The sequence below is a fragment of the Lissotriton vulgaris genome, chromosome 2_2 (genome assembly GCF_964263255.1).
Source record: "Lissotriton vulgaris chromosome 2_2, aLisVul1.2, whole genome shotgun sequence".
Lineage (NCBI taxonomy): Eukaryota > Metazoa > Chordata > Amphibia > Caudata > Salamandridae > Lissotriton > Lissotriton vulgaris.
The window spans coordinates 326,345,376-326,372,781 of record NC_141688.1 but is presented as its reverse complement, the minus strand read 5'-3'; the positions used below and the strand labels follow the sequence as shown (position 1 = coordinate 326,372,781).

The 27,406-nt window shown below is 48.4% G+C and overlaps 1 protein-coding gene across 1 annotated transcript in view; it reads right to left on the bottom strand.

Moving 5' to 3' along the window:
• Window positions 1-27,406, bottom strand: part of ARFGAP2 (ARF GTPase activating protein 2) — a 182,600-nt gene that overhangs the window by 67,520 nt on the left and 87,674 nt on the right. The window contains exons 9-11 of the mRNA XM_086959722.1: window positions 19,343-19,479; window positions 2,028-2,159; window positions 659-784 (exon numbers count right to left, since the gene is read on the bottom strand). Of these exons, the coding sequence (XP_086815848.1) occupies window positions 659-784; window positions 2,028-2,159; window positions 19,343-19,479 (395 nt within the window). The remainder of the gene's footprint in view (window positions 1-658; window positions 785-2,027; window positions 2,160-19,342; window positions 19,480-27,406) is intronic.

The following is a 27,406-nucleotide window of genomic DNA, read 5'->3' as shown; positions in this document are numbered from 1 at the left end:
TCTGCCAAGAGCAGTGCCTTTTGGGAGAGAAACAGATTTCTCTAATCCAAGGTAACGCACAATAGCCAGATGTAGTAGAATCCGAATGCCTGTCCCATTCACAAGCAGTGAGTCATGCTTCTGGAGTCCCATCCTGCAGGTATCCATACAACCAGTGGACGGAGAATACTGGAGTGAATTCTAAACTTAGAAATGGGCGAGGTCATCTTCCTCGCCCCCTCGTACCCGCACACTCTCTGAAAAGATGCTACATCTTAGAATCAACAGCAGACACTCAGCTCCACCTTCTCCCTTGTGTTTCTAAACCCGTTCCAAACTGCGACAGCTCTATTTGGCCATAAAGGAGTATAAACTACTGGGCATTATGACCTTTCTTCACTCTCAGGCTGTCTATGGTCTGTAAATTATCTGCAAAAGGAAGACAGGAAGGGGAGCGAAGCAATATGTAAGATGTGTGAGACCATATCATGGAAGGCAGCAATAGTGAAAGTGAGAAGGGACTGGGGGAGAGAAAAAAGGGCACAGGAGAAGCAATGAACGATCAAGAAAGGAGAAAGACCCTGAAGTGGTGGCGAGGGGGAGAGTTGGTAGATTGACAGAATGGAAGTAATGTAGGGGTCACGTGAGAGTCAACAGGGTCTGTTCAGCAGTCTCATACTTGGGAGGACCAGAGGTGAAACTTGAGTCCTCAAACAGGTCAAGCTGTGAGCGGGAGGATTTTGCAGCCACCGGTGTCTCCTGTTCTATGACCTGCATCTCCGACAGCACAGAATGTGAAACGGAGCTGAAAAACAAGAAGAGAATTAGAGTTACGCATAGGATACAAGAGGTGAGAGGAGTGTGAGACAAGTAAGAAACAAATGGGAGTATGAAATTAGAGGGACAGAGCTAGGAAAGAAGATGGGCAAGGAGACTGGGGTGGCAAAGTTAAGGTACTGGAAGAGGAGGAGATTACAGTGACAGAAACAGGACACGGAAGGCTGGGCTAGAGTGAAACAGAGCTAGAACAAGCCAGTTGTAGGAGATTACAGACAGAGATAGGACACGTGAAGGCTAGGACAGAGCAATACATTAGGGATAAGAGTGAGAGCTAAAGCAGCTGATGGTAGGAGATTAGGATTAGGCTGCCTTGTAAAACTCTACAGTGTAGCAGGTCAGTGTGACACTGAGTAGGGCATGAGGTAGGAGCAAGATTAATGACAGAGCTGGAGCACGAGGGTTAGGATACGAGCGACTGAGCCGGACAAAATGGGGATAGGAGATTAGAGTCGCACAGAGTGAGGAAACATGAGGAGTAGGAGACTGGCTAACGCCTAGCAAATTCACATGAGGTGTCAGAAAAGAGGGTGAGAATGGGCTGGAAACCTTAATTAGTAGTAGTAGTAGATCAGAGAGGCAAGCTAGAAACAAGAGAAGATAGGGGAAAACAGTGATGCTGAGCTTGGACTGAAGAGGGGGCAGAGATGAGATAGAGAGACAAGTTAACAAACAAGAACAGCGAGAGAGGAAACCAAGTCAGGACATGACAGGCCAGTGATCAAACAGAACAGAAAATATAAGAGTGACTGCATGTCATAAACTTGACAATATAAACGCAAACAGATTACTGACAGCAATAAAAAACAATTAGATATTACCCGCCTTCAGGCAATCACCTCTGCCTATCAAGCACGGCTGAATCTCACCTCTAATGCCCCTTCTGCCTTCCTGGAGCAAAGCCTCTCTGTCCACATTGTGAGTGCCTTTATGCCTCTACCATTCCTTTATGCAGTGACGCAGTCAAATTATAAACTCCACATAAACAGTGCGATAAATAGAGGGTGAAGATAGAGGGGAGGAACAGAAGGCATGCGCCGCACAGATTGCAAATCATCTCTCTCCATTCTTCCAAATTCCTCCTTTAACATTGTTGTATTTATCAACGAGCTTTGGCACATTCCTCTCTGCATTTTTGTTAGAGCTTCTGATACTATGTCACTTGTACTAGCCACCTACCACAAATAATGTGGATGAAAAAGGTATTTTACCTGCGGGACACTAGACCCATGCCCAGTCTCTCCGCCTGCTCACGTTTCTTCCCCTCTAGGGTCTGGAGTTTCTGCTCCTCTTTCTTACGATCAATCTGCAGCTCCTGATATGCCAATCGCATTGAGGTTACTCTGAAAAGAATAAAATGACACTGCTGTTATTTAGGACGCTCTTCCCCCGCTCCCTTCCACATCTGAGTCAGGTGGTACATCTGGAATGGCGATGAACAGCTGTTGACGGAATTCCATACATGGTTAAACAATCGCAATCCTGACATTCAGTTCAGCCTCCACACAGCAAAAAACCTTGCCATTTCTAGACGTTGAAGTAAAGGTTTTACCCTTGGGACTTATATCAACTTTTCATACCAAACAAACAGACAAGGACAATGCCCTACAATACAACATCCATCATCCACAAAATGTAAAAGACAATTTGACATATGGCCAATTTTTGTGCATCAGGCGCAATTGCACAAGAAAGGAGGACTTTGAAATCCATGCCGATGCCTTGACTACTAAGTTACGAGAGAGAGGATACCTGAAAACATTGTTAAAGCACTTGATGAAACTAGCCTGGTATACCCCCTGAGAACGCCTATTATTCAAGAAGCATAAGTCACCACTGGATCGTCTAGTTTGCGTAACCACCTTCGGCCCTTACACTAATAAATTGAAAAAAAATATGCAAAGCAATTGGCTTCTGATTGAAGGTTCCATAAAGAATATAGGATAACTGCTCTTTGCACTAAAAAAAACGCCGCATAGGCTCCTGTCTGGCAGGTGGTCACACTTCCCTATGGCAGGAAGCCTATTGGTCTGCCTTCCCCTGCTCAAGCTTGGCTCAGCAGCAGGAGGAAAGAAATTTGTCTCTGGTCGGCAGCAACCATTTTGTGCTGTCTGGAGTTAGAAGGCTGGTACTGGGAACACCACCATGAAGCTCGTTTCTGAGGGGTGGAATTAGATCTCCCACACTGGTTACAGGTGTGGGGGTATGAGTCCAATGACAGGGTTTGTTTCAGCCGTTTTAGAGTTGGTCATCACGCAGTCGTGTAATGCCCCTCTATAGCAGTATATGGCTGCTTCATGGACAACCAGGGAGAATGGACTCCGTAGGCTGCAGGGATGTCCTGCTCATGCAGGGGCACCCTCTCACTTAGAACCAAGCACCCTACCTTCAGGATTGTAAAGGCCTGCTAGAGGGGTGACATAGCTGTTAAGTGCAGTGACCCTTAGATATAGTAAACCTATATCTAAGTAATGGCAGACCTATAGTTCCATTTTGCATGGTCTCTCATGGGTGGCATAATACATGCTGCAGCCCCTGGGAGGTCTCTGGGGTACCTATGCCCTGGGTACATGTGTAGCACATTCTAGGGACTGCTAAAGGTACCCAAGTATCCAATCTGGAGTGTACCCAAGTACATGTCGTAACTATTTGGGGAGAACGCAGATAGACTGGGTCTTGATTTGCAGGATCCCAGCCAGACTAGCCAAAGGAATATGCTACTTACCAGTATGCATCTGTTCTTGGCATGTAGGGCTGCTGACATTCATATCTTAGCATAGATCGCCGCCTAGTGTTGGGTCCGGATGTTTGCACTTTGTTGTCCTGGAAGAGTATTCGAAGTAAGTAACTCCTTCCCTGGACTACAGTGCGCATGGGCATCTTCTCCATCTTCAGATTGTTTTTCGCCATTGTGGCAAAGATGGAGTATAGAAAAGTAAGAGAGGACCATGTGCAAGTATGTAGAAAGAATTACTGTAGCTGTGACAGGCACCGGGGAGGAGGGTGGGCGATATGAATGTCAGCAGCCCTACATGCCAAGAACAGATTTATTTTATTTATTTATTTTCAGAGTTTTATATAGCGCGAACAAGATCTTTGCAGATATCAGAGCGCTTTACATAGAAGAGTACATGAGGGAACAAAGTCAAATAGGTAGGTCGATAGTTCACAGAGTACAGAAGGGAACATGAGGGAACAAAGTCAAATAAGTAAATCAGTAGATCATACAATACAAATGATACAATTGGGTGGCTGCAAAGCAATCAAGTGGGTGATAAGACAGCTCGTACAAATAGATAAGGGGTCAAGCAAGTAATAAAGATCATCGCAGGGTGTTGATAGGGTTCGAGATAGTAGTACAGGTGAATTTAGCCATGAGGATAGCTTTTACTTCTTTTTTGAAGAGTGTAGTGGAAGAGAGAAGCCTGGTTTCGGGAGGGAGTGAGTTCCAAATCCTAGGCGCCATTCCTGAGAAAGAGCGCTTGTATGTTTTCTCCTTCCGGAATCTTCGAGGTTTCAGCAGAAGATTGTTTGCGCCTCTCGTGTTTCTGGTTCCCCCAGAGATTGTCAATTTCTGAGCAAGGTAGCCGGGTGAGTTTAGGTGTACAGCCTTGTGTGTCATGCAGGCTATTTTCAAATGTATTCTGGCTTCAAACGGCAACCAATTCAGGGATTTCAAGTCAGGGGTGATGTGGGAGTGCTTTTTTGACCCCGTGATAAGTCTCGCTGCAGCATTTAGAGATGCTTTTAGTGGTGCGGTTGTAGTTAGTGGGAGTCCACAGAGGGAGGTGATGCCGTATTCAATTCGTGGGATGACTAGTGCTTGCACCGCTGTTTGGAAGTCTTTGGCTGGGAGGTAGGGTTTAAGTTTCCTCAGAGTATTGATCTGGAAGTTCGCTCCCTTTGTAGCTTTGCTGACATGTTGCTGCATGTTGAGATTGGTGTCGAGTGTTATGCCTAAAGATTTTGCTGATTCCACGATGGTGGGTTGGACATTGAGTGCGGTTAGGAGTTTAAGCCAATGTTGAGTGGTGGTTATCTTCGCTGGAGGTGCGATCAGAAGGAACTCTGTTTTCAGGGCATTGAGTTTGAGGTGATTGTCGGCAAGCCAGGATTGGGTGCATCTGATCGTTGAGTTCAGGAGCAGGATGTCATTGGGAGATTGCAGTTTGAGGTAGAGTTGGGTGTCATCGGCATACATGTGAAAGTGTACATTGGATTCTTGTAGCAGAGTGGTGAGCGGTTCCATGACTAGGTTGAACAAAGTTGGGGATAGAGAAGATCCTTGGGGGACGCCTAGCGTTACAGGTACTGGCGTGGACATCAGGTTGTTGCTCTTGAATTTCTGCGTCCTGTTGCGGAGAAAGGAAGTGAACCATTTGAGGACAGTTCCAGATAAGCCCATTCTTTTGTTTAGTAGTTCTATTAGATTCTCATGTTTAACGGTGTCGAATGCGGAGGAGAGATCGAGAAGGATGAGGAGGCAGGTGTCATTTTGGTCTAGCATTTGAAGTGCGTCGTCAATTATGTGAGTCATGGCCGTTTCTGTGCTGTGTCCTGCTCGGAAACCTGATTGGTGAGGGTTGAGGAGATCGAATTGCTCAATGTGTTTAGTCAATTGTAGTTGTGCACATTTTTCCAGCAGTTTGGCGAGAGTGGGGATATTGGTGATGGGACGGTAGTTGTTGAGATCCGCGGGGTCGGCTGTTGGTTTCTTTAGTAGAGGTGTGACCTGACCAACTTTGAGGGAGTCAGGTATGCTTCCTTGTTGGAGAGAGCTGTTGATGATTTTAGTCCAGAGAGGGAGAATCAGTGGGGTAAAATCTTTTACTGCGAAGGCAGGGAGGGGGTCCGTGAGGTGATTGGAAGGTTTCAGGGTGCTGAGTAATTTGCCAATTTCTACTTCCGAATATGTGTCAAAGGTTGACCATGTCGCATTGTTTTTTGGTTCAACGGGTGCTGGGCATTTGGGTTTGGAGTAGAGGCTTGCGTCAGTGAGGAGATCGCTTTTTATTTTGTCGGTTTTTTGGATAAAGAAAGCAGCGAAGTCTTCACATGAGGGTACCACACTCCCAGTGTTGAGTGGTTGTGGTAGCTCTTTGGATTGCGATTTGATTAGCTCAAACAGTTTTCTCGGGCGGTTCTTTGCTTGGTTAAGTTGGAGGCGGAAGAAGTCCGATTTTGAGCGTTTTATTTTCCTGAAGTAGGCGTTTCTCTTCTTCTTCAACTCTTTTAGGTGCATTGCAGAGGGGGCTGATCTCCAGGTCCGTTCTGCCATTCGCATGTCTCTTCTATCTTCGTTGAGACTCCCGTCGTACCATGGTTTGGAGATTTTAGTGGCGACTCTTTTTAGTTGCATAGGTGCAGCCTCATTGATTATCGAAGTCATAGTGTTGAGATAGTGGTCAGTCAGGGTTTGGACGTCCGAGGCGCCTGCAGGAGGGAGTAGGAGATTGCAGCTGTTAGGGGGCAGAGAGCCAGGGTTGAGCTTTTTCGAGTTTCTTTTCCAGACCTTGGGCTTGGAGAGCTGCACAGGGTTGACTTTGACTTTTTCGTTGATAAAGAATGTGATAATGTGATGATCCGACCAGTCACAAGGTTGGATGGATTCAAGTTGGATAGATTGCTCCTTGGAGATGATCAGGTCGATGATGGAGCCTTTCTCATGGGTCGGACTGTTGCATATTTGGGTGAGGTTCAGGGCATCGAGGAAATTTTTAAGACTGTTTACCACTGCGTCGCTGCTGTCATTCCAGCGGAGGTTGAAGTCACCAAGGTATATTTGGGTGAGCTGGCGACCGGAATTGGTTGAGATCATATCCATGATTTGTTGGGAGAAGGTGAGGTTGTCCCTGGGTGGGTGGTATATGCTGTGCAGAGTGCATATCGGTTTGCCCTCACTAATAATGTTGAGGCAGATGTATTCACAGGATGTTGGGGATGGCAGGGATGTGGAATTGACTTTCTGAACAGAGAGGTTGTTCTTGTATATGCATGCGATTCCGCCACCTATTTGGCCTGTTCTGTCGAGCCTGATAATGTGGAAGTTGGGAGGAACCAGAATGTCCATTATGGGTGTCGAGGATTCAGTTAGCCACGTTTCAGTCAAGATGATTAGGTCAAGGCCCTGCGATAAGAGGAGTTCAGCAATGGCTGCTGAGTGTTTCGTCGCCGATCTGCAGTTGAGAAGCGCGCATTTGAGGCGGGGTGTGTAGAGGGTGTTAGATTGTTCTAGCGAGAGAGGGACTTCTCTAAGGTTATTGGGGATGGAGGCTCTGCTGTTTAATGTGGGTGGTCTAAGGGGATTTGGGTGTATCGTGGGAATGTTGCGGTGTGGGGTGCTTGTGTGAGTTTGGGGGGCTGGTTCATAGGAGCGGAGAAGGGTGAGTGTGTCGAGGTCAGAAGAAGAGTTGTGGGTGCGGCGAGGGTGGTTGTTGCGATTAAGAGCTGGGATTGATGTCAGCTTGGGGCATAGCTGAGTGCGAGAGTTGGCCTGAGAGGTGGGGGACACATTTGGCGGGGAGGTGTGGATGTGTGAGGCGTTGCAGGGGCGTTGCTGAGGACTACGGGAATTGCTGCGCCTATGAGCAGGGTTTGAAGCCTGGTGTGGGGCGTGGTGAGGGTGGGGGACCGCCGGGGGGGAGGTGTGGATGTGTGAGGCGTTGCAGGGGCGATGCTGAGGACTACGGGAATTGCTGCGCCTATGAGCAGGGTTTGAAGCCTGGTGTGGGGCGTGGTGAGGGTGGGGGACCGCCGGGGGGGAAGGAGGCAGGCTGGGAAGGGGGGTGGAGGTGGCTGGGTGGTGTGTAGGACATGTGGAGAGTCGTTCTTTGATGACCTGGATGTCTTCTTTGATCTGAGTGAGGGTGGCCATGATGAGTTCCATCGTAGGGTAGGTGGTGGGGGTGGGGGTGGCAGTCAGGGGTGATTGGCTGGCCAGGGAACTCGTGTGCAGGCGAGGGGGAGGGCTGGTGTTCAAGCAGGTCTGCGTTGTGTTGGAGCGTGGGATAGGGTTAGGGAGGTGAGAGGTTCTGGACTGTTGGGGAGTGGATGGGATAGGGAGGAAATTGATGTTATGGGTGGGGGCATTGGCGGTAGGCATGGGGGACAACGTGTAGGCTGGGAGACTGGTAGCTGTATTGGAAGGAGGATAGTAGGGGCTGAGAGTAGGAGGGGGAGTGGGAGTGGAGATGGTCCTGTTAAGGGGAAGGGGATTTAAATTAAGAGAGGGAGTACGTTCTGCGCAGTAGATTGGTGGGTAGTGAGGACTGAGAATGGGGGGGGATAAAAGGGGGGAATTGTCAGAATGCGTGTGATTCTGGTGCTGGACTAAGTTGGGAGTGTTAAGTGTGGGGATTGTGCTGTCAGCGCCGAGCGGGGTGTTAATGCCCGCTGTAGGTGTGAAAGGTGTGTTGAGGGTATGTGTGGAGGTCCGGACGTTGGTGGAGGGGGCGGGGGAACGGGCGGCGTATGAGGGGGAGCGATCTATGTCTGAGATGGGGTGCTGAGTTGGGATAGTGAGGTTGTGGGTGGGGGATGGGAGGTCAGGGGTGGTAGGTGTGTCCCTGATTGAAAAGTATGCAGCTGAGAGGTCATGGTTGGTGGAATTGGGGGAGATATGCGTGTTTGTCCGTGACTTGGAGAGGTGTTCTTTGAAGGTGGGGAACATGCTGTCTAGCAGTTCCAGGTTCTTGTCTGTGGATTGTAATAGGACAATCCCGGTATTGTAAATAGTGATGGTGGCTCTGCCTGGAAAGACCCGGGATGGGGAGATGGAGAGAGTTTGGCTGTGTGCGGATTTTCTAGTCGAGGAGACGGTGAGTAGGGTGAAGAACGCTTTTCTCCATTGAGCTCTGCGTGTGGTGTGGAAAATGATATCGGTGTTCAGGGATCCATTAGCCGGTGAGAAGTAGGTGTCAGCGAAGGGCTTTTCCGAGTGTGACCTAAGGAAGTTGTGTTTAAAGCGTTTGGCGGCTTTTTTGGTGAGTGATGGTGGATAAATGATTTTGTAAGTATGTTTGCCGATGGGGTCCATGTTGCGTTGCAGGATTAGGTGGGTATGGGAGGATGCAGTAGTGGACTATAGTAGTACCAAAGTGCAGAAAGACAAGTTTGCAGAAACGGGTGCAAACAGTTGGAAACACAATGATAAGTCACAGCAAGCAAGATGTTATAAAAAGTGACACTAGTACTCAGCCAGCCTTTCCAGGCTATGAGAGTGAGCAGTAGGGCAAATACATACGGTAATTAGTAAGGTACAAGGTGTAATAATAGGCATAATACTGATAAAATATAAGGGTGGGGTACAATGGGTGAGTGCACTATACTATAGTTGATAATATTGATATTGGAAAGGATCCAGATACACAATTTACAAGACTCAAAATTCAAAAATCGAGGGTGACACTGGTTGTCGGTTCAACTAGTGTGAGGTAGAAATCTGTGCATTTACAAATGTTCAGAATACAAGTGAAAGTGGCACACGTGAGGGCTCCAATATACGAGGTAATAGTCTGTGCGTACAGGTGTTCAAAATACCGATATAGGTATAGTACTGCAATGATGTGTAAACACTCTGGCCTATATAAGGTAGTAATCTGAGTAATACAGATGTTTAGAGTAGAGCTAGAGCGTACTAATGCAGTGATGGCAAACTCACTTTCCTGTATGAGGTAGCAATCTGTGTAGTACATACATTCAGATAAGGCTAAAAGGGCAATATTGCACCAATATAGTAATAGGTAGGCATTCTTTCATATATGAGGTAGTAATCAGGTCTAAACAAGTAAAACTATAGTGAGAGTATAATAATATATAGGCATAGGCCGGCATTCTGTTCTACTAGTTTACAATACTATAATCCCATAGAGGCTGGAGACTAGACTAAGATGGCCGCCAAATAGTTCAGATCAGGCAAGTAGTCCTTTGTTTGTTGCTAAGCAGGCTGGGAGAAAGAGAGAATAGTCCTCTTTTTGCTGCTATTGCTCTGAGCACCGGGGAAGAGATTCCACTTCCTGTACAAGCAACCAGAGCTCAAGTCTGGCTGGGAGTCTTATCTCTATGTGGGGGAGTTGAGCTGAAGGGGCACGTGGAAGATAGAAGGTATGGGGGGATTTATTGTTACAGTTTTATGGCCCCCGCCATTTTGTACAAAGGAATAGAGTTTTTCAGTGAGTTAGGCTTTTCAAAAAGAGAGTCGGTGGGTGGGAAAAGTAAATACCTGAGTTTTGTGATTCAGTCCCTCTTACCAGCAGAGTTAAACAGAAGCATTACAGAAATCCATGGTTGACTTCCTTCCCCTTCGTGGGTGTATGTGACTGGTTAAAAAATGCATCCCAGTAGTATACCGATGTCACGGGGGGCAGACTTCGGTGTTCCGCCGCCCCAACTGGTCCTAATTTGCTCCTTATGATTGTGAGCTGTGTTAGCTCTCACGGCTCCGCTTCGTGATCTAGTGACCCCCGTCGTGTGAGCCAGCACCTGTGGTCAACGTCCCTCCCTGCTCTCCAGACCGCTCGTGCTCCTCTGCTGCGGTGTGCGGGGGAGGAGGGGGGGGGGGGGTGGGTCGCCGTGACCCGGTGCTGCCTTTTCTGCCGTCGGGACCGACCATCGACAGTGTCCGGTGCTTCTCCCGCCTTCGCCCTGGTGTCCGCTGCCCCGCTCTCATTCCTCTACTGTGGCGGTGGTGCAAGGGGTGGGGGGGCTCCGTTGTCTTGTTCCGATGTTGTTGTTGTTGTTGCCTCAGCCCCCTTCGGTCCTGGGGTGTCCGCTGAGGTGTCTCCCTGGCTCCCGATCACCGCTTCAGTTCGGGGGTGGGAGGAGACACTCCGGTGTGCGTTGTGTTCCTGGCTGTGCCGTGGGGTCCGATGCTCCGCTTTGTTCCTGGTGCCCTCTGCCCCGCTCTGATTCCTCTGCTGCGGCGGTGTTGCAGAGGGGGTGGGGGGGCTCCGTTGTCGTCTGGCTCCTCGCTGCTCTCGGTGATCTCCTGTCGATGCCGGTGCAAGTGCAGCGAACGGCGTCCTCAGCAGCAAACAGGCGGATGTTCCGAGGTTGTTGTTGTTGCCTCAGCCCCCTTCGGTCCTGGGGTGTCCGCTGAGGTGTCTCCCTGGCTCCAGATCTCCGTGTCTGCCTTCCGTTCGGAGGAGGGAGGGGACACTCCGGTGTGCGTTCTGTTCTGTCCCCGGCTGTGGAGGAAAACGGGTGTCTCTTACGACCGACCCGAGCCTCACTCCGCCTTGTTGTTGTTCCGCTATCCCAGCACGTTCCTCCACGGACGTTGTGAAGCTGGCGGGTCGCGGCGGTGTCCAGAACAAGATTCCTGTTCCTGGGGAGGTCGATGGCTGCTGCTAACAGGGATATACCCACTTAAGGGATCCCAAGCACTGGGAGCTCCTTCGAGGAGCTCCTACCAGGCGGCCATCTTGCTGTATGGTACATACTGGTATACTGCATACTGGTAAGTAGCAGTTTCCTTTCAAGGCATGTGGTCTGCTGAATTCATATCTGTGCATAGACTGAATAGCAGTATCTCCTCTAGCGGTGGTCACCTGTACCAGCTGCAGCAGTTTGAAAAAGAGTTTTGAGGACAGCTTGGCCTACAGCAGCTTGCTGCTTTGCTTGCACGTCTACACAGTAGTGTTTAATGAAAGTGTGTATGGTAGACCATGTAGCTGTTCTACATATGTCTTCTAGTGGAATATTTCCTAGGAAAGCCATGGATGCCCTTATTTTGCACATTGAGTGGGCTTTTGGGGGAATTGTTACAGTGCGTTTGGCCTTTTGATCGCATATTTGAATGCACTTAACTATCCATTTGGCTATTCCTGCTTTTGAAATAGGGTTACCCTTATGCTGTGGAGCAAAAGCAACAAATAGTTGTTTTGTCTTTCTGAAAGCTTTAGTTCTATCAACGTAATATAATAGAGCTCTTTTTACATCTAGTGTGTGTAGAGCTCTTTCAGCCACTGACTACGGGTTTTGGAAGAAAACTGGCAAATTATTGACTGATTGAGATGAAATGTTGATATAACTTTTGGCATGAACTTAGGGTTAGTACGGAGCACTACCTTATTTTGATGTATCTGCATGAAAGGTTCTTGAATTGTTAGTGCCTGTAGCTCGCTCACTCACCCGAGCGAAGTAATGGCCACTAAAAATGCCACTTTCCATGTTAGGAATTGTAATCCGCACGAATGGAGTGGTTCGAAAGGTGGCCCCATAAGTCTGGTAAGTACTACGTTTAAGTTCCCGACTGGCGAAGGTGGATGCCTTGGAGGGATAATTCTTTTACGTCCTTCCATAAAAGCTTTGATTGGTGGTATTCTGAACAGGGACAGGTGTTGTCTGTTCTGGAGATATGCTTCTATAGGAGCAAGGTGTAGCCTTATGGAAGAGTATGCTAGATTTAATCTTTGAAGATGTAATAAGTAACATTTGTTTTGGATGGAGGCATCTAATGGATTGATGTGGTTATTATTACAGTAAATTACAAATCTTTTCCATTTAGCTGCGTAGAATGCTCTAGTAGTTGGGCATCTTGCTTCCTTGATAATGTTAATACAGTCTGGAAGCAAGTTAAGATATCCGAACTCTAAGACTTCAGGAGCCAGATCGCTAGGTTCATCTGATTGGGATCTGGGGGTCTGATTTCTCCACGGTTCTGCGTTAACAGCTGTGGCGATAGGCGCAGCCTTTGGTGAGGGACTACTGAGAGTTCTAGGAGTGTCGTGTACCATGGCTGTTTTGCCCATGTGGGAGCAACCAGGATCATTGTGAGTGACTGTTGCCTTAGTTTGTGTGCCACCAGCAGAATCAGTGGGATTGGCGGAAAAGCATACGCAAATCTGCCTGATCAGTTCATCCATATCGCATTGCCCTGTGACAACGGGTGTCGGAACCTGGCGGCAAAGGACTGGCATTTTGAGTTTTCTTTTGTGGCAAACAGATCTATCTCTGGATGCCCCCACATTTTTGAAGAATGGTTGGAGGACTTGAGGGTGAATCTCCCATTCGTGTATCTGTTGGCTGTGTCTGCTTTGTAGATCTGCAATCTGATTGTCTATTCCTGGCAGGTGTTCTGCCAGGAGAAAGATGTTTCTTGGAATTGCCCACCTCCATATGCTCTGTGCTAGGTGAGACAGCTGCGGAGAGTGTGTCCCTCCCTGTTTCTGGATGGAGTACATGGCTGTCATGTTGTCCGTCCGTATTAACACAGCCTTGTTGTACAAGTATTTCTGAAAGGTTTTCATTGCTAGAAATACTGCTAGTAACTCTGTAGTTTATATGCAGTGTCTTTTGCTTGACTGTACAGAGCCCTTGGACTGTGTATTGAAGTAGGTGGGCTCCCCAACCTGTTAGTGATGCGTCTGCTGTTAATACTACTTGTGGAACTGGCTCTTGGAACAGTCGCCCCTTGGAAACGTTTTGTGGGTGCCACCACTGCAGAGAGTTGTAAGTACGACTGTCTACCAACACTAGGTCCTTCAGTTGTCCCTGAGCTTGGTTCCACTGCCGTGCTAGGCATTCCTGCATTGGACGCATGTGGAGTCGGGTATGAGGGACAATGAATATGCAGGAAGCCATCATGCCTATAAGCTGCATGAACACTCGAGCTGGCAAGGAGTGGTGTGGCTGAAATCTTTGAATTAGAGACTGCATGTTGGCTATCCTGGCTGGATTTGGATATGCCTTTGCCACTGAGGTGTCTATTGTTGCTCCCAGATATTGTTGTATGTGGGAGGGCTGCAGATGTGATTTTGTGTAGTTTATGGAAAAACCCAGACTGTGCAGCAGCTGAATTGTTTGGGATGTGTGGTTTGCACACTGTGCGTATGAGTTGGCTTTTATGAGCCAATCGTCCAGGTAGGGGAACACATGGATGTGTTGCCTTCTTAGGTGTGCTGCTACTACTGCTAGGCATTTTGTGAAAACCTGTGGTGCTGTAGTTACCCCGAAGGGGAGAACTTTGAATTGATAGTGTTGACCTTCTATCGTGAACCTGAGGTACCTCCTGTGAGCAGGATATATAGGTATGTGAAAGTATGCATCCTTGAGGTCTAATGTAGCGAGGAAGTCAATTTGTTGGAGTAACGGGAGTACTTTTTGAAGAATGATCATATGGAAATGCTCTGAGAGTATGTATTGGTTCAGAGGTCTGAGGTCCAATATTGGTCTGAGGGACTCGTCCTTTTTTGGTATAAGGAAGTATAGCGAGTATACTCCTGTCCCTTGGTGTTGAAAAGGGACTGGCTCTATGGCTCCCTTTTCTAGCATGGATGTTACCTCTTGTTGTAACAGCGTGACATGTTCCTTGGACATAGGACAGTGTTTGGGTGGTATGTTGGGTGGAGTAGAAGTGAGTTCCAGGCAATAACCATACTGGATCATTTGTCTTACCCACCTGTCTGTGGTAATTGCATTCCAGACTGGTGGGAATTGTGTTAGTCTGCCTCCGACCGGTGTTGAGTGGTCTGGAGGGAGTGTGAACAAGTCAGTGTTTGGTGGCAGTGGAGGCTCTGGTGTTGTTGCCACCACGTCCTCTGCCCTTGTTATTATTGCCTCTATACCCTCCTCTGTTGGAGCCTTTATTAAAGGTGCTCTGGGTATTACTCTTGAAAGTAGAGGAAGTTTGTGATGTGTTGCCTCTACCTGAGCCTCAAAAGGAGGAGCAACGAAAGGAACTTCTGGATTGTTGGAACTGAAGTGCGTCCATCCATTGACTTAGCAGTATCCTTTTTCATCTTTTCCAAGATGGTATCTACTGCAGGGCCAAACAGAAAGTCTTGGTTAACTGGTTGGTTGAGTCTGATTGACTGCACTTCATTTTTAAACCCAGAAATGCGTAGCCACGCATGCCGGCGTAGTAATAAGCTCATGTTAATTGACCTAGCTGCTGTGTCAGCTGCGTCAAGTGCACATTTAATGGAAGCATTTGTTATAAATTTGCCTTCCTGTATTAGGTCATTAGCTTTGGATTTGAATGGTTCTGGGAGGTGTGGTAGTAAACCTTCCAGCTGGTCATAATGTGCTCTATCGTATCGTGTTAATAGAGCCTGGGTGTTTGCAATTCTCCAAGTGTTTGCTGCTTGGGATGCCACTCTTTTGCTTGAGGATTCTAGTATCTTTGACTCTTTGTCAGGAGGGGGAGCATCTCATGTTGTCTGTGAATTAGCTCGCTTTTGAGCGTTTGCTACCACTAAATAGTCTAAAGGCAACTGTGATTTAATATAAGAAGGGTCTGTAGGGGCTGCCTTATACTTTCTCAATTCTGGGATTGAGAACACGCGCTCTGGCTGGATCCTTAAATATGTCTGGCGCGTGTTTTAGTCCCCCTTTTAACATAGGGAGTGTACGTACGCTCTTTTCTGAAGTAGGAAAGGTGTTGAATAGGAAGTCCTCTTCTATTGGGTCAGTGTGCATGTCTACATTGTGATATTTAGCTGCCCTATTCAACTAGTTGGTTAAAGACAATGGTGTCGTCAGTAGGCGACGGCTTTGTGGGATATATAGAGGTGTCAGGGATGGGTTGTGGGTTGTATGCATCATAGGGATCATTTTGGTCATCCCAGGTGTTATCCTGCACATCCTGATCCTCAGGGTCTCCAGAGTTATCTTGAGGATCGTCTATGTTTTCTGCCTCATCATAATGTGAAGGAGAGTAAGGTACATCCGGCATGTCAGGAAAGGAAGGAGGAGGAGTGAAAGGCCTTGAGGGAGATGTTGCAAAGTCTTTCTTCTTTGGAGGAACAGGGGAAGAAGTGTCAGTGTCCAAAGGTCTCTTCTTCCTATGGCAAACTGTTACCCGTGCTATTTTAGGGTCTATATTCAGTTTAGGTTGTTCTTCCACTGGATTAGGGTGGAAAAGTTCTTCCTCAACTGTCCGTGGTTTTTGCGCCAATGATTTTGGCTTAGTCACTTGTTTTTGAGTCTTTGGCTCGAGGGCCTTAGGCGGTGGAGCTTCTTTCGGCTCGACTGCAGTTTTCGGCTCGGCGACTCCCTTTGGTTCAACATGTTTCGTCTTTACTGTCTTTTTTGGTTCGATAGCCTTTTTCGGCTCGACCGGTGTTTTCGGTTCGAGCCCTTTCTTCGGGTCGACTAGTGTTTTTGGTTCGATAACCTTTTTCGACTCGGCTGCCTTCTTCAGGTCACCAGGAATTTTAGTGTGACCTGTTTTTGGGAAGTCGACACTCTTTCGGCTCAACGGCCTTTTTCGGGTCGACTATTCTCTTGGGATCAAAGAACTTTTTTGTTTCGATGGTTTTCTTTGGCTTGACAACCTTTTTCGGTTCGGCGGCCATTTTGGGAATAGTGTAGCTCGTTCCCGGGGTCTCGGAAGGCTTGGGTTTGGTCTTTGGAGCCAAGCCGGAAAGCGGGGTCTCTGAAGGGGTGTGTCTATCACGGCTAAGGTCTTTAGGCGATGCTTCGACCGGAGCCTTGTCTTGAGATGGAAGCAGGGTAGGGGGAGTGGTACTCACGGTTTGCCCCGGTGTGATCTGGTCATCGGAGTCCGACTGGTCTTCTACGGTGACAATTTCGAGGTCGGCGTCCACCACTTCTAGGAGGTCGTGTTCGTCATCGAAAATGTTCTCTGGTTCCGGTACTTGCCGCTGCATCTCTTGTCTAGCAGCCCGTCGGTTCCGGATAGTTTTCTTCAACCGGAACTGAGCACAAGCTGGACAATCTTCCTCGTTGTGCTCGGGAGAGAGGCACTTGTTGCATACTGTATGTTTATCAGTATGTGGGAACTTGGAGTGACATAGTGGGCACCTTTTAAATGGGGTCCTTTCCATCGGCAGCAGGCCCACCTGGCATCGAAAAGGCCCAACGGGCCACGTCGACGACCGGATAGAGATGGAAAGAGTAATCGACTAAAGGTTTACCGAACGAGAACAATACCGTCGAGGTAGAAGGCCTTTTGGCCGTAGAAAGTTGGAAAGTTTTGGTTCCGAAGTTGGAGTTGAGGAATAGCATCCGAACTCAATGGCGGAAAAAAATTATCTGAAGATGGAGAAGATGCCCATGCGCACAGTAGTCCAGGGGAGGAGTAACCTATCTTGTGATACTTCGAAGACTCTTCCAGTACAACAAAGTGCAAACATCCGGACCCAACACTAGGCGGCGATCTATGCTAAGATATGAATTCAGCAGCCCACATGCCTCGAACACAGTATTAAACCAAGCAAATAGTGGGGTAACCAGAAGAAGCAGATCCTACTTTCCTACAATGGGTACCTAGGGCATTGAGACTGAAGGGGGCCCACTAAGGGCCCCTCACCAAGGCCATGCAGACTACCACTGCAGCATGCATGCCCTGGTGCAGACAAAACAACAAAGTCCACTTGGAACACTGCCCAAGATATTGGTAAGTCACCCCTCTAGCAGGCCTTACAAGCCCTAAGGCAGGGTGAACTATATCTCAGGTGTGGGCATATCTGCATTAACAAATATGTCCCAACAGTATTAGGGTCTATTCCTTAATACTGTAAGTGCAAGAGAAGCCACAGAGAGGATATGGGCTGGTATCTAGACAACTCTAGTTCTCCAGCACCATGATAGCTTCTCTGAACCCAGCAGTGTTTGTTAACAAACTTCTCCATCTAATAAACCTACACTGATGCCTTTGTGAGATATCTTTAAACATGCACTCGGAGGGCACCTCAGAGGTCCCCCTGAAAACCTATCAACACTGGTATGGTAATAGCCTGGCTTTAGACAGCCGACCACCACCAGACGTGTATGTACCTCTTGGTCAAGAGCCCCTGTTCTCTGGGAGCAGAAACAGCGCACATCCTGGGCGGCAGAGTCACACCTTCTCCACCAGGATGGGCACTGTGCTAAAGAGGGAAGCTTCAAAGGCCTGCCACCTTTGTAACAGATGGCAGCCCCTTATTAGACCCCCACTTTGAGATTGAAAACCTTGGAATAATAGTAGGGGTGCCCACCTCTGCCAACTCAACTAAGGTGCAGGAAGCAAGGTGAAGTACATCTTTCAGTTCCTATCATCTTGAGGATGGTGGGGCCCCCACCAATCAGGGCTAGGACTTTGCCCCCTCCCACCGAGGGTGGCACAATTGAGGGTGTAGACAACCACAGGTAAGGTGCCCATTGGCACTACCCGTCACTCCCTTAAAATGCTCTCAAATCTAGTATTTAGGTGGTTCCTCAGACCCTGAAACTAGCTCCAGCCGACCTAAGAAGAACCACCAAGACGACGCCATGCAGAAAAGACAGACAACGCCCTCCGACTTCACCCCAGCCCTACAGGCCTGTCTGCAGCTTCAAAGAACCTGCAAAAAGAACAACACCTGTCCTGAAGCCAGCGACCTCCACAACCCCTGGGAGGACTGCCTGCCTTTGAAAAAGACCAGAACTTCAGAGGACAGCGGCTCTGTCCTCTAGAAATCTGGTGCACTCCTGATCCGCGATCTCTGACCACTCTGAACCAGACGTCTCCAGCCTGTGTCCAGGGGGCCCACCGATCCAGAACGGTTACCCAGCGGTCCAGAGTCCAAGTAGAGCATTGGCTGACACCTCCAGAACGTGTCCTGTAGTGGGAATCCAAAGGCCCCCCACCTCCCCCAACTGTGACCGGCTCTGGTAAGAGAAACCAGACGTCAAAGGAAATCCCTGCACCCGAAGCCCCTGGGCCTTAAGGAGCCCGACTGACAGTGTTCCTGAGACCAACAGCATCCCTACTTACTCCTGCTGTCACTGGTGCTCCTCGTGAATCCTCTGGTTCAGCACCTGAAAATCCAAGTTCTCCCATTCACTTGCATTGGGAGCCTGATACCGTGTTTGCACCCTGCCACCCCTCTGCCACTGGGAGTGTATGGTTGGCATTGCCTTGTGCCCCCCACACGTGCTTGCCTAAACCTCCGAAGCTTGAGTCCTGAATCTGCTTTACTTCCCTGCAAGCAGCGTACCTTCAAGCACCCCCAGTCGCCATTGGGTAACACTGGGCCCGACCTCCGGATTTGACCTTGGCACCCAGCCTTCCCTGTGCCGCTGGTGGTGCAGTATTTGTGCTTAACTGAACCTTGCCCTCTGCTGACCCTGAAACCCGAAGACTGGGCTCCTAAGTTGCTTACTTACCTGTAAAACCGCATTATTGTTTTCTTCCATCGGTTAACATCGCAAAGACTGAAAGTGTCCACTTCTGAAACTGAGAAGAATTTCGATTTAAAAACATGCTTACCTTTTTGTGAAGATCTTGGTCGTAAAATAAATCTTGAGCAAAGTATATTTTTATAAAATTGGTGCGGATCCCCTTTTTGAGTCGCGTGTCATTTATTGGTCATTGTGTGCACAACAAATGTCTTACACTCCTCTGTGTGAGGCCTTAGGCTGCTTGCCCACACTACTACAAATAGAGCCATGTACACTTCTGGGGAATATCTGCCCTTTGTGCACCACCTAGTGGTATACCATATAGAAAGCCAGCTTCCCACACCCTTGTTTTACAGAGCACTTGCCGGCAGCTACAGGATCCTATGCACTATGTAAAAAATAGTTAGGAATAAGCACTCACAAAGACTCGTTGGATTCTTTCCGGGCCTCCTCGGCTTGCTGCTCTTTCAGCTTCTCTGCCACTTGTGCTCGTCTCTCGATTTCAGTGAAGCTCTGACTGCTCACCTTCTGAGCTCCAAGACCTTTTTTGGCACCCAACTGGACGAGAAGGAAGAGAATTGTCAATCATTGCGGAGTTCTTGCCATGAATTCACACTTCATGACACGCCAGCCACATCGCTGCTAACTACATGAAAACAAGAGACGCACGCTGCAACAGTCTCCTATTGCTAATAACTAAATGAATCTTTCAGCTCTTCAATGAACATTGTAACAGTTTGCACTTGAGCCCACAGTCACCTAAACAAGCATTAGAAATGCAATCGGGCTCGGATTTATTTGAGTTTGAGCTAATGGCATTGTAAATGCCAATGTCTTTTTGCCATGTGTTATGGAGTGTGTGCATGTGGTGTGTAGTGGAAGTATGTTGGTTGAATTGTAATTTTACCAATGGTGGCATGCTGTGCTTTATATGAATATGTTTAAAAGTAAAGTGTACCATACTGCGATTGCTTGGTGGAAAAGTGCACTGCCGGCTGGAGGTGTGTGTGCCTGGTGGAAGGGTGCACTGACGGCTGGTGGGTGTGTGCTTGGTAAAAGCGTGCACAGATGGATGATGGTTGTTGGTGTTTGTGCATGGTGAAAGCATTCATTGACGGCTGGGGGTGTGTTGTTGTGTGTGTTGTTTTCTATGTGCTGGTGAGTGTGTGGTGGTGAGTCTGTGGGGGTGAGCCTGGGGAGTGAGTGTGGTGGTGAGTGTGTTGTGTTGAGTGGTGACAAGTGTGTGGTGTTGAGAGACTGAGGTGTGTGGTTTGTGTGTGCGTTATGTGTGTGTGGTGTATGTGTGTGAGGTGTTTTCTGCACACTCACACACTGCCCCTACACATTCACACACTGCTCACCCGCACACTCCCAATGTCACCCTGCATAGTCACACACTGTTTACCCTGCACACTCATTCTGCACACTCACACAATGTGCACCCTGACACACTGTCTCTGCAGTCACTCTGCACTCACTGCCACTCTGCACGCTCTGCCACTCTGCACGCACTGCCACTCTGCACGCACTGCCACTCTGCACGCACTGCCACTCTGCACGCACTGCCACTCTGCACGCACTGCCACTCTGCACGCACTGCCACTCTGCACGCACTGCCACTCTGCACGCACTGCCACTCTGCACGCACTGCCACTCTGCACGCACTGCCACTCTGCACGCACTGCCACTCTGCACGCACTGCCACTCTGCACTCACTGTCACTCTGCACTCACTGTCACTCTGCACTCACTGTCACTCTGCACTCACTGTCACTCTGCACTCACTGTCACTCTGCACTCACTGTCACTCTGCACTCACTGTCACTCTGCACTCACTGTCACTCTGCACTCACTGTCACTCTGCACTCACTGTCACTCTGCACTCACTGTCACTCTGCACTCACTGTCACTCTGCACTCACTGTCACTCTGCACTCACTGTCACTCTGCACTCAGTCTGCACTCACTGCCACTCTGCACTCTCAATCTGCACTCTGCACTCTCCACTCTCAAACTGCACTCTCAAACTGCACTCTCAAACTGCACTCTCAAACTGCACTCTCAAACTGCACTCTCAAACTGCACTCTCAAACTGCACTCTCAAACTGCACTCTCAAACTGCACTCTCAAACTGCACTCTCAAACTGCACTCTCAAACTGCACTCTCAAACTGCACTCTCAAACTGCACTCTCAAACTGCACTCTCAAACTGCACTCTCAAACTGCACTCTCAATCTGCACTCTCAAACTGCACTCTCAAACTGCACTCTCAAACTGCACTCTCAATCTGCACTCTCAATCTGCACTCTCAAACTGCACTCTCAATCTGCACTCTCAAACTGCACTCTCAATCTGCACTCTCAATCTGCACTCTCAACTCTCAATCTGCACTCTCAACTCTCAATCTGCACTCTCAACTCTCAAACTGCACTCTGCACTCTCAAACTGCACTCTGCACTCTCAAACTGCACTCTGCACTCTCAAACTGCACTCTGCACTCTCAAACTGCACTCTGCACTCTCAAACTGCACTCTCAAACTGCACTCTCAAACTGCACTCTCAAACTGCACTCTCAAACTGCACTCTCAAACTGCACTCTCAAACTGCACTCTCAAACTGCACTCTCAAACTGCACTCTCAAACTGCACTCTCAACTCTGAAACTGCACTCTCAACTCTGAAACTGCACTCTCAACTCTGAAACTGCACTCTCAACTCTGAAACTGCACTCTCAACTCTCGTGCTGCACTCTCAACTCTCGTGCTGCACTCTCAACTCTCAAACTGCACTCTCAACTCTCAAACTGCACTCTCAACTCTCAAACTGCACTCTCAACTCTCAAACTGCACTCTCAACTCTCAATGTGCTCCTGACCACGCAATCCCAGGAGCACACACTCGAAACACTTACCACAACCAATCCTACAGGGGCAAGGGAATCACATATTACTAATCTACCTATTTGCATCTAACATTGGGTTTTGGAGTAGCGTGGTACTTGTTGGAAAGCGCTTTAAGGCCTCGTCAGGGGTAGTAAGTGCTATATAAATACAATTTACAAATAAAAACAGTATACATGCAAACGGGGAGTGTCTGTTGTTGAACACAGGGAGAGAATAAAGTTTTGCCATAAAAAAAATATGAGACAAACTAGTGAGAACACAGACTCTCGTATTATAAATATATATATATATATGATCAAAAAAGAAGATAAAAACATACACTTGTTACATTCAATTAATAAAGAGATAGCGCGCCTCCTTTACACAGACCACTGTCCATAAAATCGTCAACAGACCACTAACCAATGTTTTTTCAGAAGCTTAGGGGTGGGAAGGTAACCGCTACCCCTCCCTCCCCCCGCCCCCCCTTCACCTCGCCCAAGTGGCCCGATGCTCCACAAATCAATCTTAAAGCTGTCGTTAAATATTGATAAAAAAGGGGGATGTAAATGATTGCCCACACAGTGAAGGTGATCTTTACAGTTAAACTGCATCAATGCCCTTAATGTATAGAATGGCTGTTATTACCACCAAACGTTTCCCATTAAAAAGATTTAGAGGGGGAAAGACCGGGGCTGTGACCTCCTCGGCGCAAGGTGCCCCTTGGAGAGGAGCAGGAAGTGAACTCCGTTCTCAGAGGGCCCGGGCCCGCCGACATGTACCAAGTGTGTCCCCATTCCCAAGGTGCCACTAGAGTGTTGATTTGTGAATTATACGAGGCGCTGAGGGTCATCCAGGCCCAGTCTAGTAACTATTGATCTGAGGGGGGAGGTTTCTGAACCAAGACGGCGTCTCGTGCGCTGGAACGTGTTTGTTTGCACAGCGCCACACGTGTGCATACTACTGGGCACAGCGAGGCAGCCTGATCAAAGAACTGCACACGTATGAACACTACGTCAGCTAGTGTGGGTAAAACATTCCAGAGGAGAGTGAGACACTCGAGATCCACCGAAGAGAAACTTCACTGGGCCAGAACAAATCCATCACTTTCTTAAGAATCTGTTCCCCTGGCCAGAAAATGAAAATGGATGCGATTGGATGAATACATCAGCGAACGTGTATTTGGGAAACCTGACACTCTCACCAAAAAATAAAAAACACTATTCCTATAAAATATGTTAGTTACTATAGGCAGCATCGTTTCAACAGCTCTACGTACACATTGCACAATACACGCAAGGCATTTTCTCTCAGCGCCTGAATAACAAGTGTTGATCTTACCTAACTCTTTGGTTCTCATTTTACCGATTCTGTAAAGATGAGATGCTGATTATTCCCTGCCAGATTCAACCTCGTCCCCTGTAGCCCAGGCGGCGCGCCTGCGCCTACTGCTTTATCTTGGAATTTTCTCACTAGCCCCAAAGAAAACGTGTACTTTACCACTATACAACGTCTAGTCCACAAGGTCAGGTGATTGTATTTAATAATTGGGGACAGAAGGGAGTTATTTCAACTTTGTATAAAGGTTTATAACGGAAAAAATACTTGCACTGCTACGTTATAAACTCTGTCGAACAAGAATACAACTGACTCAGGCAGTTACGGAAAACTGAGGGGAAGGGGGGGCTGTATTTCCACTCAATCTATAGAACTCTGTGCCACAATACGTTAGTGGGGTATGTATAGAGAAAACAACTACCGCTGCCGTGGCCTCTTAGCGCTTTGTCGTGTCTGGAATGTGTCTCCCTGTGCAGCGCTGGTCTATCTGCAATTTCGAATGTCTCGAGGGAAAGCGCCTTGGCACCCGGCCCCTGGGAGCACGCATGCTGGGGTCAGGCGAGGTGACCGCTGGTCTGCGATGTGTGGATGCAATGTTGATGTGTGCAGGGTACGCGCGCCCACAGGCATCCAAGTGACTCATGTATTTGTGTGTTTTCAATAGAGCGGACAAGGCCCTGACTGGCATCAGAGCGCCTCGCAGACTGGGTAACAGAGCGCATATATCACTTTTTCACAAATGAGTGTTTCGCTCGTCCATCTCTCTTGGCAGATCTAGTGCTTCGAAACAGTCTAATGGTATTAAGTGCTAAACAAACGAGCGACAAAACACACATTAATGGGGACAGTAATGGGGAAACACATTTAGTACTTGGAGTGCGAAACAAAGCTATCGGACAGAACTGCTCTTTATTGGGAAAAGGCTGGTGAAGAACCAGAGAAGTTTTCTTTAGCAGTGGCTACCGCCAGCGTGGGGGCTGCAAGACTCCCCTGCACCGCTGAACTGCCCCTCCCAACGAAAGCGCTCTGATTTCTCTCTGAAAGGAATGTCAATTCCACGCGCCCTGCAAAGAGTTTCATTTTGGTAATCTTGCCCGTGCTGAGCGCTGCTGAATGGTGAACGCGCCCGGCCATCTGGATTCACTTACGGAGGCACCCTGACAGCTCCTAATTATAATTAATGTACTTCTTTGCGCGCACACGAACGAAAAATGCCAAACATGGCCGACCAAAACGACATTTAGCCTATCACTTCAAGGCTATTAAAAAGACACCACAGCGAAGACGAATCACTGGCCAGATGACATAACACACTAAGGAATGTGTGGAATGTGTCTCGCCAAAGCCCTAGGAGATACTTTTTTTTTTTTCTTTAACAATACGGCTCGAAACTCCGCCCACTTCTGACGAAGTGGCGCAGGCCTCGCCCTAAAAAGCAATTGGATGGTCAATGCTTACTTTGCTCCAGACATGACTAAAATAGCAACAGTTGCTCGGCTCAGAATCTACATCCTAGAACTCGGAGTCTGAAGGCAGTTGAACCCAACCACCTACATTATACATGGGCAACGTGAAGAGTTTGCACATTTGTATGCCAAAAGTACTACAGCCACAGTTCAGGCAATCTTTCAAAGTCTGCCAAATTGTCACCCAACCCAAAGAAGCATCTGCTCTTTTCCATTCACAGTCCTCAAACTGTGTGCCCTTTCCGCTAATGCAGATTTGTCTTCGATCAGGGTAATTATATTGATGGCTGTAGAGAGTGCTTTTTTAACGCTTATGTGAAGTTCTAATGTCTCCCAAAGAGCCTTGCTGGAGTAAGGAGTCTCTGAGGTACACTCCAGCCGGTGAGTTTGCTCGTAGTGACAGTTCAGCTCAAAGATGCCAGTTTAGTGTGTCTTTTTCCGCTTCTTAGATTTTGCGCCAACCCCTTATAAATGGCCGCCTTCTTTCCAACTGCCACAAATGAAAAGGCACCTGGGTCCCTATGAAGTATTTGCTTATCATGCACTCTTGATCATCTCCAATTGAACAAGATACATCTATGTATGTGTTGTGACGCACTTGTCCATAACTGCAGAGAAATTACCATGTAATCGATATTTGATTGGACACGTCATGTCTTTTGCAGTTTGTGAGAATAAAACATTCTAACTAACAAAACCTGTATTTCTGGGCATGGTTTAATGGTTTTTGTTTAGGTTTTAATTTAGGAATCTACAGGGGCGAGTGCTATACTAACTAGGGCAGGGGCGCACTAAGTTGTATTGCCTCACGCAAAATCCCAGCATTAAGAAGCGGGAATCAGCTAATGGTTCAATCGGTCTCAAAAACATTAAGAGATGCTCTACGTTATGATGATCTATGCATTTATGTGCTCTCAGATCCAGAGCATGCATGATTGATTTCTGTTGGCAGAGATCTTACTCTCTAAGGAACCTGACAAGCTCCTGGAACATTCCGATTACACCACAGCTCCAGTGCACGATTGAGGTTTCTCATTTTATCTTTTTAAATAGAACGTTTATTGTTCTCCCTCTAGAGAGGCTTTTAACCCATTATCTTTCAGATTTATGTAGCGTGTATCCTTCTTCAGGAGAACCCTGGCATTACTGAGTCACATAAGCAGACAAAGGATTCCACAAACTAGTGTGGAATGTATTTTACAATAATCTCTGCTTTGGGCAATGATCCTATACAGGGGCAGTCTGGAGCTCTTTTTAAGATTTTGTTTAACTAGCAGCTGTCTATGCCAGGATATATACAGTAAAACTGTATATATCCTGAGGATATATCTGGAGGATGCTGTCACCAGCCTCGCGCAAAGGCGGACGCTGTAATAACTGGTTACACCCAGCAGCCATTAGCCCTCACCATGCCCTTTTCAACACTTAATTCTTAGCTGGTAAACGGTGTAAAGGTTAAACCTGGCCTGGACTTAAGACATATCAAGATCAAAAAGAGTGGAGTCGGTACACATGTTTATTGGCAGCTAAGGGAGAAATCACTATACCTCATGAGAAGAAAGACTTCTTCAGAGAGAACGCCCAGCAAACGTCTGAGTCCAACACAGGATGGCAGGAGTATGCAGAGTGTTAGACGAGACCTGGAGGGTCGGCCGAGGACAAGGGGAGAGGTCTCCGGGGAGAGCCGTCTCCAGCGATCGTACCGACAAGTAACTTCCCCCCCACAGAATAGGCACCACACAAGGATAAGATTTAACGTTCTTTATAAGTAATCTTGAAGTACGGTAGAATGGTACAAGGAGGTCTGGACTCAGGGGTCCCCTCGATTCTAGTCTCTTGGATGGGAAAGGGGTAGCGGGACAGTCTTATTACCAATCTGGTAGTTACGATGAGATGATGGGTAGCTCACAATCCTCGAGCTCGGCGTTCTTGAAGGACGGGTTGCGGCAGCGCCAGCAGATCCCAAAGTGGTCGAAGGTGGCAACGGTCCGCGGCAGCGCCAGCAGGTCCCGACGAAGATGGTAGTTACAACGGGTCGCGGCAGCGCCAGCAGGTCCCAACGAAGATGGTAGTTACAACGGGTCGCGGCAGCGCCAGCAGGTCCCAACGAAGATGGTAGATTGCAGAGGGCCGCGGCAGCGCCAGCGGCAGGACGACAGTTCACAAGGCAGGGCTGCGGCAGCGCCAGCAGTCCGTCAAGGATGAGTTCTTCTCGGGGTCTCTCGACTCCAGGATACAACTGCCTTCCTGCTCTGGGGCTGTCCCAGTTATAGGTCTGGCGCCCTTTGATGTCCGGACCCTCGCACTTGGAGGTCGGGAGGTCCGGGATGAGGGAGTCCAGACACCCAGCAGGGGGGTGGAGCCAGCGCCCGGGGAGGCTGGGGGCGATCGGCACCTGGCGGGGGAGAGCCATCGACACTTCTTCCTCCCATTGACCTGCCAAGTGGTCCGTTCACCTCCTGGGTGGATGGTGGTGCCGGGCTGTCAGGGCCTGGCCAGGCCCAGGGTTGGGGTCGAACTGAGGCCACGCGGCCTCGTGGTGCAGTGTCTAAGATGGCGGCCGGGCAATGGTGCTGACGGTGGCCCGGGCCGGTAATACAGAGATGTCCGGGAGCAGGGGTCCCGTAGGGGACGGTTTGCGAGTTGCTTCTGTGGGTAGCACCTGGAGAGCCGGTGCCCGGGCCCTGTCGTGCGGGGAGGGAGCGAGCCCTTCATGTGGCCTGTCCAACATGCGTCCCCCCCAGCTGAAGGCGGGGAGAGTCACCCATCTTCTTGGGGACTTTCCTCGTCGAGGCGGAAAAAG